The sequence below is a fragment of the Orcinus orca genome, chromosome 8 (genome assembly GCF_937001465.1).
Source record: "Orcinus orca chromosome 8, mOrcOrc1.1, whole genome shotgun sequence".
In the NCBI taxonomy this organism is placed as follows: Eukaryota; Metazoa; Chordata; class Mammalia; order Artiodactyla; family Delphinidae; genus Orcinus; species Orcinus orca.
Genome location: NC_064566.1, coordinates 55,873,329 through 55,887,411, shown reverse-complemented (window position 1 = coordinate 55,887,411; position 14,083 = coordinate 55,873,329). Strand labels below are relative to the sequence as shown.

The window sequence follows — 14,083 nt, the reverse complement described above, 5'->3', positions numbered from 1 at the left end:
TTCTACTCCACCATCTTGAACCAATCTCCTCTCAGACAGTTTCTTTAAACAATATACATAGAGTGACCAGCATGGGCCATGCACATAGTATTGCTTAGAAAGTACTTGTTGGATTAAGTAATTAACAGGCATTTTGATTCACCGGAAGAAAATAACCATATATTTTCACAACCATTTTTCTTCCCAAATGTGGTCCTGTGCCTTTACCAAAGCTCAAAGGACAATAGCAGTTCTCAGTCAAAGAAAGAGAAATCAAGCCCTGGAATTCCTTCCCCACCAAGCACCTTTAGCGATGGGTTGGGACAGACCCTAGGTGTTTATGCTCTGGCTGGGTTATTGGCAAGAAAAGGTACCAGTTCCAAACCAGCCAGGGTTCTGCCTGACCAAGAACAGCAGTGCAGCTGATGACATGCAGACATCGTATCCTTCAAGCCTGTTTTCTTCCCTGTGGTTAAGAATTGTCTCCTCTGCTCCATACGTCTAAGCCGGCTTTCAGCATTTTTCTCAAAAGTTAATGCAGGCCTTCCAAGATTTAGACAACTTTTTAAATTCAGAAGTGCCACATCTCCTCAGTTTTAAGATGTACCATGGATTTAATAACAACTTTTCAGGTGGGGGTGTGGGGAGAGACACTGCTCAAAATCCATACAAGGACTTAAGACACATTCCAATTTCAGAAACACTAAAACGTGAAAAGGAAAAGTACATCTCAGTATCCAGGAAACGTGGTACCTCTTTTTCTCCTCTGGGACCTGTGCCAAGCTCTCCTTTCGTACCAGGCTCAGATCCTCAGTTTTGCAGCCACCTCAGTAGCGTCTTCGTGAAAAGCTCTTTTGGTTTCATCTTACGTCTGAACTATGGGAAGCAATAAGAAGTAGCTACTAATGAACAACAGCCTTGGGAAGTCACAGCTCCCATTAAACGGGGATCGTTTGAGATGGGCCTCGACAGATGCTGCTCCATCCAAAGTCACCATTAAAGGACATTATGTAGATTCAGCAAGGAGCAGCTTCAGAAGATAAATTGACACCGGCCTTTTCACTGTTCAAAGGAAGTAAAATACAGATTGTCAGTGAATGATGCATAGCAAGTTTGAGGCAGATTGTAGAATTCTGCGTGCGTGAGAGAGAAAGGGAGAAAGATGGGGGCAGGGGGATGGGAGAGAGAGAGGCTGATCTGATGCCATCCTAGCAGGGAAGATTCAGTGAGGGTTACCTACAAAAACCACATCCTTATTGCTTGACATAGCCTAGTATATATCTAGTTCCATCCAGCAAATATTTACTGAGCACATGCAATAATAATAATGATAGCTAATATTTTGGGCACTTAGTATGAAGTATCTTTTTAGTGTTTTACATTCATCATCCTTTTTAATCCTCACAACAATCTTCTGAGATATTATTAATATCTCCATTTTCCAGATGAAGATAATAGGCATTGAGAGGTTAAGTAGCTTATCCAAAGTCACCCAACTAGTAGGGTATTTGGACCCAGACAAATACGCTCTAGAAAACATTCTGTTAAGCACTGATCTAAAAGTAAGGGGGACCTATTGAAGGACCACGATCGGTACTAGAAAAGTTCACTCTGACAGGCGTGTGAAATGGGGCGGTGAAGATAGAGGAGAGATGACTAGAGATAGATGTGACAGTGACCAGCACAGTGCCAGGCAGACACAACTAGTAATAGCTAACATTTACGTAACACGCACTAGATGTGCAGTACTGCTCTCAGCTCTTCATATTCATCTTCCTGCTTACTCCTGTGAGGTCACAGTACAGTTAGTATCCCCAGTGTACAGATGAAGAAACAGAGGCATGAGAGCTTAAGGAATTTGCCCAAGGTCTTGCAGGAAGAGAGCAGCAGAGCTGGGACTTGAACCCAGGCAGCCTGGCTCCAGAGTCCACGCTCTTAATCTCTGCAGTAGTGCCTTTCACGGTAGGCACTTAGGTATTTGAGAATTCATTCACTCACAGAGTGGTGAACCCCCCTACCCCTCAGCTGCAGGACCACTAATGAGACCAATAAAGAGGCTAAGGGAGGGGGAGGCATTTGTTCCAACCAGAGGAACAAGGGAAGCTTCTGGGAAGAGATGACGTTTAAGCAGAGTCTTGAAGGAAGGGCTTGGGCTAGCACTTACTAAGCATAGGGGCAGTGCAGGAGAAGCAACAGCCAAGGAAGGGCAAGAGGCAGGTGACTGCGGCGCAAACTCAAATGTTTCCGTGTTTAGAAAAGAACACAGTGTGCATTTTACAGCTGAAATTTACTTTTTCTCCAGAAGGTTCTGTTAGCTAAAAGATCCTAACCAAAATGTTTTAATCAGATTTAAAATTTCAAACTCAAGCCTGTTTTTAAATCATTGTCATATACACATATATGACATATACACACATATATGTATATATAACAGCAATTTAAAACATATATATATATATATATATTTGGCATTTTGTCACTGATATACATATTGTACGTATTTTTCACCTTGTTGCAAAGAGTGTTACTACCCTAGTGGGAGAGGCTTAAAAACGTTCAACCCTGTGCTCTAGTAATCCTACATTTAGGAGTCTGTCTTGATTAAATAACCCCAAATGAAGACATTGATTTATCCAAAATAAATTGATTTATCCAAAATTATATCTTAATAAAGATATAATTCACATACTATAACATCCACCCTATTAAAGAGTATAATTCAGCAGTTTTTAGCATAGCTACAAAGTTGTACAACCGTTACCACTAATTCCAGAAATTTTTTTATCAGCCCCCAAAAGAAACCCCATACCCATTAGCAATCACACCCCATTCTCCCTTTCCCTCACTAATCTACTTTCTGTCTCTGTGAGTTGGCCTGTCCTGGGCATTTCATATACATGTACTGATGCGTACAATATCTGGCCTTTCGAGTCTGCCTTCTTTCACTTAGCATAATGTTTAGAATGTATTTATCTGCAGTGTTACCTGTAATTATGCATAGCTGGAAATAATCAGAATATCTCTTTGAGGGCTGGTTAAATAAATTCTGGTATTTCCAGGCAGTGGAATAACATGCAGTCATTAAGAAAAGCATTTATGGAGATATTCAACGATATAATACAATGATCAGTGAAAAACCTCCGTAAGCAACCATCTTTAACTGTACATGTATTCAGAAATACCCTAAAATCTAGGAATATACCAAAATATTTACAGTGGTTTCCTTTGGGTATTGAACTCATGGACCTCCATGTATTTTCCTGGTTTTCTTCAATGACAGTGTTTTGTTTCTGTAGTCAGAAACATAAACACATTTAAACACCACACCGCTGCCTCTGCTGTACACACACCTCCCTCCGTCCTCCACCCTCCTGAGCAGAGTCCATCCCTCTTGTCTCCCTCAGACCAGGTCCGCAACAGCTACTACATTGGGGCCGACGGCTCCCTGCGGCTGCTGTTGGCCAACGGCATGGAGGTGGCCCTGCAGACGGAGCCCCACCTGCTGGCCGGGACCGTCAACCCCACCGTGGGCAAGCGGAACGTCACGCTGCCCATCGACAACGGCCTCAACCTGGTGGAGTGGCGGCAGCGCAAGGAGCAGGCTCGCGGCCAGGTCACCGTCTTCGGGCGCCGGCTTCGGGTGAGCAAGGCCTCCAGCAGGTCTCAGCCCCTGGGGGTGGTTGGATCCTGGGGGGAAAGAAGGAGGAGGCATCTGAGAACTGGACTCTTCTTGAAACCGTCCCGGGGAGAAGGTGTTCCTGGGCCTCAGTTTCTTCATCTGCAAAGGGGAAAGTAAATTAAGCGACTACCCACAACAAGAGGCTCGTGTATCTCTTCAGTTGTGCTAGTGAAACGATCACTGGCTTTGATGTTAGTCAGGCTTCCGGCCTCTATTATTCCCTGAGTGAATTTGGGCAGATCCGCAATCTCGTAAAGCCTCAATTTCATTATCCGTAAAATGGGGGAGATCAAACCAATTTACAAGTTGCTACAAGGATTAGAAATAATACATAGAGTGCCCTATACAGAGTCTGGCACATAATAAGTGGTCAGTAATACCTATTCTAGTTGTCCTTTTATTGTTATTCTTATTACTGTTATTGTTACTACTGTTGCTAACATGTACCAAGAGTCAGTTTAGCTCTTTGGAACCTAAGCCACATTCTCCTTCCAGGCAGAGTTATCCTTCCTAAGACAGCAGAACGACCCCACCGTAGCTGTCACTGCCAGGGGGTTGGCATCTACAGTGTGGCATCTCAGAGCACTTCTCAGTGTGTGGATGCCCTGAACCAGCCCTTTTTCTGCCTGACTCCCATGTCTCTATAGTGTGGCCTCTGCCCCGGGGCCAGATTGCCCAGCTTCTTTTCCCTCCAACTTCAGAAAGGAAGGCAATGGGGAGAGTGAAAACAGAGGACCCAGACCTGGCTTTCAGCACAGTGCCTTGCAGACCACAGGTGCTCCACGGAGACTTGCTGAGCTGCAGGGTACCACAGGACTGAGCCACATGCTCCTGACTCCTAAAAGCCACAGAAGCATCCTCGTGCAACACTGCCAGCGCTGTCTTGAACCCCCGCCCTTTCTCACAAAGAAAGTTCACTTCAGCCCCTGACTCATGCATGGGATAACCAAGGTCCAGAGAGAAAAGGAATTTTTCCTGATTCACACAGCTGGGCAGCAGTAATGACTAGAAATAGGCACCCTGTCTCATAGTGTCATTCTCACAACAGATACAGAAACAGTAGGTTACTTATTCAATGTCACACAACTAGAGCCCAGACAACAAGGTTTCCTGTGTTCCTCAACAGTCAAGAACTCAAGCAACTATCTAATGTGGGAAACAGCCTTCCACGGGCTCCCCAGAGAAGGCCTAGCTTTCTTTGTTCTCTGTGGGACACCATCCATGGCCTCACTGAGCCCCCTGTGTGAATTCTCCAGGAGCCCTTCCTACACATCTGAGGCAGTGAGCTAAGTAGCAAGTTTGACCAGGGTTTATTCCTGCCTGGGCCACATGTGTAGCCCTGAGCAGCTCCTCTGAGCCTCAGAGTCCTCTGCAGAAACCAGATGATACATTTGAAGCACCTAGCCCAGCGCTGGAAGACCCCAGGTGCTCAATAAATGGCAGTAATTAGTGCTATTAGGATTTCCTCTCTGCCGTGTAAACTGGACCAAAAGCTTCCCAGGCACTAACTGGTCCCTCTCCTAGCCTGAGATGAATGACAGTCCAGTCAGGCGGCCGCATCTCCGAGTCCTCCCAAAATAAATGGCCACCCACAGTGGCGGCAGGTGGAATTAGAATGTTAGCCGGGTGCACCTCCCCATAATGGAGCTCATTTTTTATACAACTGGGAACTTTTTTTAAGAAAGAAAGATGTAAAGTAATCTCATTGCCGCCACTGCTGAGCACAGGAGGCATTAGGTGGTTCCCCAGTGAGCTGCTTAATTCAATTTTATTCATTTTGCAGCAGAGGTGTAGATCCTCTTCACTGGGGGCCCTCCAGGAGGTGAGGGGGGCAGCTGGCTTGGTGGTACCACCTTGGGGGGAGGGCCTCCATCACTGTTGGCGGTGCAGACCCCACATCTTCCCCTGCCCTCTCTGCAAAGAGCACAGCTTCAGCCTCCAACGCCTCTGATTTTTCATGGGAATTGTCTGCCACACTGTTTTTGCTCCTGCAATTGTGTTTGATTACCCCTGGGAAGGCAACCTTATTTTAACCAGGCCATTCACAGCTAAAGTCGTCTCAGCACCATCATTATAAATCTTGATTTTCAAGGCTTTAGAATTTGTTTGGGGAGAAGGGGGAGACACACATGTCTCTACTTCCTCTGAGAATGACCGCGATCATCTGCTGTCATTTAATGGAAATAACTGCAGCCATTAACTCAGTACCTTCTATATGCCCAGCGCTCCGCTAGGTAATTTACTGAGGTGTCTTCAATCCTCACAACAGCCCTGCTGTTTCACAGGGGAAGAAATTGAGACTCAGAGAGGGAAAGGCACTGGCCCAAGGTCACACAGAAAAAAGTCGGTCACAGAGTTGAGGCTGGACTCCTGGCCTGATTCCTAGACTTGAGCCCTTTTCTACCACACAGGGCCCCAGAGGGCCTTTCATTACCTTAATCCACATGTGCGGGTTGGCATCATATGTCCTGCATCGTCTGCTTTCCTCTTGGGGCTTCTTACCTACTTGTCAAACTTAACCAGTAACTAATGGAAGAGTCCGAAAATGTGCCCAAATGCCCCACCAGGCCCAGCACCACTTAGAGGGAACCAGCATTCTAGCTTCAGAGTACCTGGCAGTGTTTCAGGGACAACTGGCGCCCCTAAGGGGTGGATTCAAATATAGAAACAGGCCTCTGAAGTATATTTCATAACTAAAATATGAGAAACCTTGGTTTACTGCTACCCCTGTGGGACCCCTGTATTTCTGACTCTGAAAGGAAACTGAATTGTGTGCTGACCTAGCAGCCCAGGTGGAGATCATACAGTGGGCTCCTGAGTCTAGAGGAAGGAGCAAAATGTTCCAAAACCTAGGACAGTGTCTCCTGGCAACCCCCAGTCAGAGAAGCCGTCCCAGACTCAAACATACACTGCCTCCCAGGGCCTCCAGGAAGAAGAAGATGTCTTGGGAGCTAACTGAGGTGACCAAGAAGCCCTAATTGTGGTGGCAGAGGGCAGGAGAGACCCCAGAGGGGACGGGGAGTCCAAAGCCCTAAGAAGGGCTGGACTTGCTAAGAGGACCACACATCATATGTTGGCACGTTGCAATGGTGAGAGTCAAATCCAGACTCGGTCACTCACCAGCCATGGGACCTGGAGCCCATCCCTGACTGTGGTCTCCCTGGTATCAAACACGAGTGCAAACACTGGCACATAATAAATGGGGTCAGGCACTGATTTGCTGGGCCCACGTGGCCTCTCCCTTTTCAGGAGGGAGTCAAGAAGGATCTGCCTTTCTATCCTCATTAGGAGAATCATATTAGGAAATGATGTAATCGTTTCTGCTACTCTTTACCCAGCATCTGCATTGTCTTTATCCTCACATCAGCCCTATATACTTGGCATGATTATTCCCATTTTACAGATAAGGAAACTTCACAGAGCTGACAAGGACAGAGCCAGGACCCAAACCCTTGTCTGTTGACACCCACGACCTGTGTTCCCTCCTCTGCTCGGGAGCTTCTCAGACCAAGTTCTCAATGTCTAGATAAACTCTCTCTTTCCTCCTACCCCTTCCCCAGGTTCACAACCGGAACCTCCTGTCTCTGGACTTTGACCGTGTGACACGCACAGAGAAGATCTATGACGACCACCGCAAGTTCACCCTCCGCATCCTGTATGACCAGGCCGGGCGGCCCAGCCTCTGGTCACCTAGCAGCAGGCTGAATGGTGTCAACGTGACCTACTCCCCAGGGGGCCACATTGCTGGAGTCCAGAGGGGCATCATGTCTGAGAGGATGGAATACGATCAGGCGGGTCGCATCACATCTAGGATCTTTGCTGACGGGAAGACCTGGAGCTACACGTACTTAGAGAAGGCAGGTGTCTGTCGCCCTCCATCACTGGCCTTGCCATATAGCAGCTCCATCACTGTGGCTCAACCCATGGCCAGGCCCAGCCTGCTGACCTCAGTGGGATGGATCTGACCCGTGTGGTCTCCAAAAGGAAATGTTCAGGAAAACCCACATCAGCGTGCCAGGGGTTCCCGGGTGGTGTATGGATGGATTATGGCGATGGGGTGGTAAGTGGGGGGTCCTGGGGCAGGAGCATGTGAAAGTCCCACCCAATAGGCTGGAGCTAGACCCAAACACTATCTGGACTTACAGAGCAGGATTTCGGGTCCAGACCCAGGCAGGGGTCTGCTCCCAGGTCTAGGGCTCTTGGTGTGATCTGGTCACAGAGAACAAGGCAAAAGCCTGGGGATTAGTATTAAGCAAGAGGAGCTTAATCCTGAGCTTCAAGTGCTAGGTGTGGCCTTAGTATGTCCCTTCTGCTTCAGGTCAGGATTCAGTTCATCCCAGGGACTTGGAATCAGAAAGGGCCTGAAATCAAAAGTTGGTCCCAAATAAGAGAAAATGCTAACTTTGATGCCCAGATGGCTTTAGGCCTTTTATCTACTGACTTATTCCTGAAACAGTCTGTATTTCATGGCCCAGTTCTGATACGCAGATCTTTACGTAACGTTTTGCTCCTGGTCACCTGTCCAGGGCCCAGGCTCTGATTGGTCTGTGATCTGTCTCCCCTACCCTGTGCAGTGTTCACATCTCCAAGAGCAGCATTTTGTGGTAGTGCTAAGAGAGACCTTGGAGGTCATCCAACATACTGAAAAACCCAACCCAGAGGGAAAGAACTTGCCCAGGGCCACACAATGAGTCCATTACTAGAAACCAGGTTTCCCCATTCCCGTCACAGCCCACCCTACCCCGGGGTGGACGTATGACCTGTTACCACATAAACAATTATGCAAAACCTTAAATGTCCTTCTCAGACGTGTCTTTATCCTGTAGGCCGTAGGGAGTCAACGGACGTTGTTTAGCAGGCAGTAGACGTTGTCAGGCTGTGTTTTAGGACAATCATTCTTGCTTGAGTAGGAAGGTTGATCTGAGAAGGAATCTGGCACAAGGAAGCCAGAAGAGAGGCTGCTGCAAATACTTGAGGCCAGTGCTCCCAACCCCATCCCATGCTGAAATCATCATTCTTGTACCCCACAAAGGGGCAAACAGACAAGGCTGCTCAATATAGGAAGGCAAATGGCCTGAGTGTGCTGGGGCCCAAGGCCCTGCCAGGGCCAAGGGCAGAGAGAAATTCTTGTCTTAGCACATTTGTACCCCATTGCAATATCCTAGGGTGTACTGGTTGGTAAGCTCTGGTTTGGGCATAACTTAAGAGAACCACCAGCTTCCTTGACCTTTCATTCTTTTCCTTTAAGTCTTGGGCTCACAGACCACCCCTTCCTTCCCAGCATGCTCTTCTCATCTCTCGGTTTTCCTTCCCCTGCAGTCCATGGTGCTACTCCTCCACAGCCAGAGGCAGTACATCTTTGAGTTTGACAAGAACGACCGCCTCTCTTCTGTGACCATGCCCAACGTAGCCCGGCAGACGCTGGAGACCATCCGCTCAGTGGGTTACTACAGGAACATCTACCAGCCCCCCGAGGGCAACGCCTCAGTCATCCAGGACTTCACTGAGGACGGGCACCTCCTCCACACCTTCTACCTGGGCACCGGCCGCAGGGTGATATACAAGTATGGCAAGCTGTCCAAGCTAGCCGAGATGCTATACGACACCACCAAGGTGAGCTTCACCTACGACGAGACCGCCGGCATGCTGAAGACCATCAACCTACAGAACGAGGGCTTCACCTGCACCATCCGCTACCGTCAAATCGGGCCCCTGATCGACCGCCAGATTTTTCGCTTCACCGAGGAAGGCATGGTCAACGCCCGCTTTGACTACAACTATGACAACAGCTTCCGGGTGACCAGCATGCAGGCCGTGATCAATGAGACCCCGCTGCCCATCGACCTCTATCGCTATGACGATGTGTCGGGCAGGACGGAACAGTTCGGGAAATTTGGTGTCATCTACTATGACATTAACCAGATCATCACCACGGCGGTCATGACCCACACCAAGCACTTTGACGCATACGGCCGGATGAAGGAAGTGCAATACGAGATCTTCCGCTCGCTCATGTACTGGATGACCGTCCAGTATGATAACATGGGGCGAGTCGTTAAGAAGGAGCTGAAGGTGGGACCCTATGCCAACACCACCCGCTACTCCTATGAGTACGACGCCGACGGCCAGCTGCAGACGGTCTCCATCAATGACAAACCACTCTGGCGATATAGCTATGACCTCAATGGGAACCTGCACTTACTGAGCCCGGGGAACAGTGCACGGCTCACCCCACTACGGTATGACCTCCGTGACCGCATCACCAGGCTGGGTGACGTGCAATACAAGATGGACGAGGACGGTTTCCTGAGGCAGAGGGGCAGTGATGTCTTTGAGTACAACTCAGCGGGCCTGCTCATCAAGGCCTACAACCGGGGTGGTGGCTGGAGCGTCAGGTACCGTTATGATGGCCTGGGGCGGCGGGTGTCCAGCAAGAGCAGCCAGAGCCACCACCTACAGTTCTTCTACGCAGACCTGACCAGTCCTACCAAGGTCACCCACCTGTACAACCACTCCAGCTCTGAGATCACATCCCTCTACTACGACCTGCAAGGACACCTCTTTGCCATGGAGCTGAGCGGCGGAGATGAGTTCTACATAGCCTGTGACAACATCGGGACCCCTCTTGCCGTCTTCAGTGGAACGGGCTTAATGATCAAGCAGATCCTGTACACGGCCTACGGGGAGATCTACATGGACACCAACCCCAACTTCCAGATCATCATTGGCTACCACGGTGGCCTCTATGATCCGCTCACCAAGCTCGTCCACATGGGCCGGCGAGATTACGACGTGCTGGCTGGTCGCTGGACTAGCCCAGACCACGAGCTGTGGAAGCAGCTTAGTAGCAGCAATATCATGCCTTTTAATCTCTATATGTTTAAAAACAACAACCCGGTCAGTAACTCTCAGGACGTCAAGTGCTTCATGACAGGTGAGGATCAGGGCTTATTCAGAGGGCAGGAACCACTATCACTCTGGTCATCTGAAAAGACAGCCTTCCTTGAGAAAGCTGGTATGGGGTAATGGGAGATACTGACTTCCTTTTAGAGCAGCATTTTCCAAAGTATTTTTGAAGAAACACCAGTTCAGAGAAACGCTTTGGAAAAACTGGTTTTGGCATCAAATCAATTTGACAGGGCAACTACCGTTCTTAAACTTTCACGATACATTTCAGCTTATGAAAGGCTCTGAGAAGTCCTGTAGTAAAGAGAACTGTTTCATATATTTACCCACTATTTTTCCAACTTATTTGACCATGAAACCCTAATATTTCACTGGATGCATCCCCTGGAATGTACTTTGAGAGTTTCTGACCCAGTGATCAGGCTGGTTATGAGTCCCTGATAAGTTGAATGAAGGTATGACAAAAAAAAAAAAAAGAAAGAAAGAAAGAAAAGGAGAATTCAGTTCTCTTATTTGGGATGAGGTCATGGAAAATTCAGACTTTGGCAACAGACAGAACTAGGTGAAAGATCCATCGTTTCTAAGCTATGACAGTCACAAAATTTATTTAACTTCCCCTGAATCCCAGTTTCCTGATCTGTAAATTGAAGTTAGAATATCTACCCTGACTCTGGTAAGTTAAATGTGCACATTGTAAATCCTAGAGCAACTACTAAAAGATAAAGCAGAGGCCCAGCTTATCAGTCAATAGTGGAGATAAAATGAAGACTAAATTCATCATCCAAAGAGGGTAGGAAAAGAGGGAGAAAAAGGAGCAAAGAACAGATGGACAAACAGGAAAAAAAAAAAACTTACCTGATAGGATGGTCGCAGGGGTGAAATGAGATACATTTTATAACCTGCCTAGCACAGTGCCTGGTTCATGTTGGTTCTCTTTCCCTTACCGTCTGATTTTAAAAGTGGGCTTTGAAAAAAAAAAAAGTGGGCTTTGGTCTCCACTACCGTGAAACCAACTTGAGTATAAAATGCCCCATAGGTCACGCATGCCAGAAATGCCTCTAACAGCCTCCTTCCAGCAAGCAGCCGCTGCCAGGCCAGTCACAGAAGACCTCAGGAGTCAGAGCAGCTCTGGAGATTCAGGTCTGGATAAAACCAGCACCTTTTATAGAACAGAGTTCGTGGTGGACAAAAGTTGGGCACGACCCCTTACAAACGTGGTCGTCTCCCCGTCTTTTGTCCTGTGACATGATCCTCCTGCCGCTAGCTTAAGGCAGTTTCCTTCATTCAAAAAGGGCCCCCTCTGTGCAGCCACTATTTTAGGCACAGGGGATAGAAAGATGATCCCCACCCTCCAGGAGTTCACCTCGCAAGAGGCCAGACAGACAACTGCTGTCCAGTGTGAGGGGCCCACGGCGGAGGCTTGCGCTGACAGCCAGTGAAACACAGGAGACACAGCTGGTTGTACCCAGGGAGCAGCTGGCACGTGAGGTCCGCTTACGAGTGGACATTCGCCAGGTAATGGGAAAAAAGGCGATCCAGATAGAGGGGACCGCACGTACAAAAGTATGGAGGGGGCAATGTGTACAGCCCCACGCGAGTGCCCCTTAGGGACGTGGTGGCTTTCTGGCCCCCAAACTGGGGTGGCCCAGTCTGGAGCTGTTTCTGCTGACAAAATTAGAGGAGTCTTCTTTCAGGGAAGAATTCCAGGTGGTCATGCCGAGAGCAGGAGTCCCAAGAGTGGGAAGGAAGAGAGGACGCAGTGGTGAGCAGGTGCGATGAAAACATCCTTGGGGCCTGTGGACGCACAGGAATATCTCAACAAGGTTTCACAGCGTTCACCCTACTCGGCTTGCTGCCAGCCCTAGAAAAACTGAAACGGCTGAGAGGACATTTCTCTCATATCTGTCTGCATTAAGCACGCCCCCTGCCTCATCTTCCAATGAATTTCCTGTGAGATGCCTTGGCAGGTTACTGTAGCTGAAGAAAAAACCACTTTACTACTAAAAGCCAAGATACTGCTAATCCTCACTAAACTTGACCGTTCAGCTTCCACGTGGGCTACGTGCAGCCTCATTCACATCCAGCAACGACAACGATAAAAAGGCCTCTCATCTTTTTTTCCAAATACAGGATAGGGTCTTAAGCCTGTAATACTGGAGAGGCTTATGTCACATGACAACCCCTGAACCAACCAGCATGGCTGGGGAGATAGAATGCACTGATTGGCTTAGCCTAGGTCACATGCTTCAATGCTAAGCCCTTAGGTGGAGTCAGTGTCCCTAAAAATACATGGAGACCCCAAAAAGAAAGAGAAGGCAGAATGGGACACTAGGAAGGCAACTTAAAAATGTCCACCACTGATCCATCAGATACTTAACCCTCACTTGTAGCCTGTGCGACGGGGACCACTGACCCCATTTACAAAGGCGGAAAGTGAGGGTCAGAGAGGTAAAGTAACCCTCCCAGGAAGAGGTGGCAAGGCTGGGGTTAGAACTCTGCTGTGTCTGACTCCAAAATCCTCATTCTTAGAGATCTGAATTCACTCTGTAAAGTGCAAAGCTGTGTACATGTGAAAGGATTATTATTTTTCATCACTGTCCCAGGCAGCCACACTGAAGTCTGGGACGAACGGATGAGTAAAGAGCTTTTTAACTTGAGGGAAATGTCTACCTCTGATGTCATAGGAAAGAAGAGTAAAATTCCCAACTCTTCAGAAAAGCACAGTAGAAAGAGCAGTGAATAAATCAATTTTCAGCATTTTTCCTAAAGGCATAATGAGAAAGTTTCCCACCTTCCGTCACTTGTAATTAAGGCCCAGGCCTCTTTTCAGCCCCCTGGCTTCCTGGGAACTTGCAGTATTCCTGATAGAAGCTTTCCTTTGCAACTACAAATTCAGATGCAAGTTCTCAGCCTCGGGCAAAATGGCTTTGTAGGGTTGTTCCCCCCCCCCATTCTGTTTGTTTTAATTTCCCAAAGAACCATCTACCAAGATTCAGAGAATCAGAGATACTTAGAAACTCAGTGAGGAAAGGGACTTTGGAGAAAACTGGTCCAAGCACCTCACGCTACAAAAGAGGAAATGGAGTTCCAGGCACATGGAGGCTTGGGTTTGAGGAAACACAGGCAACCTTCTATGAGCCAGGAACCAAGCTGGACACTTTAAAATACATTAAATCCAATCATTTATGTAACAAAACAGAACAGTTCCTGCTCTATGTTGGCTGCCCCAAAGTGGTAACACTATTAGTATTCTTCTCCATGACTTGGTGAAAACCATTTCTCCCGTGAATTTGCAGATAAGGAAACCAAACCTCAGAGAGGTTAAGCAAACTGTCTAAGATCACACAGTTTGCAAGTTGGGAGCCAGAGTTTGGACCTGGGTTTTGTCTTGCCTTACCATGTTCTTTCCTTTATATGATCTTTCTAGAAGTAGAATCTGGGTTTCCAAGCTTCCTTTTCTACCACTCCTCCACGTCAGAACCTCCAGCCTTCACACCCAAGAGAGGGGCTCTGGAACAT

At 47.9% G+C, this 14,083-nt stretch overlaps 2 protein-coding genes across 2 annotated transcripts in view; one reads left to right on the top strand and one right to left on the bottom strand.

Moving 5' to 3' along the window:
- The window catches only part of USP35 (ubiquitin specific peptidase 35), an 873,752-nt gene that overhangs the window by 393,596 nt on the left and 466,073 nt on the right, over positions 1-14,083 (bottom strand). The gene's annotated exons all lie outside the window — the stretch shown is intronic.
- TENM4 (teneurin transmembrane protein 4) overlaps positions 1-14,083 on the top strand; it is a 757,305-nt gene that overhangs the window by 733,324 nt on the left and 9,898 nt on the right. Inside the window, exons 30-32 of the mRNA XM_049713625.1 lie at positions 3,384-3,619; positions 7,219-7,515; positions 8,978-10,592. Of these exons, the coding sequence (XP_049569582.1) occupies positions 3,384-3,619; positions 7,219-7,515; positions 8,978-10,592 (2,148 nt within the window). The remainder of the gene's footprint in view (positions 1-3,383; positions 3,620-7,218; positions 7,516-8,977; positions 10,593-14,083) is intronic.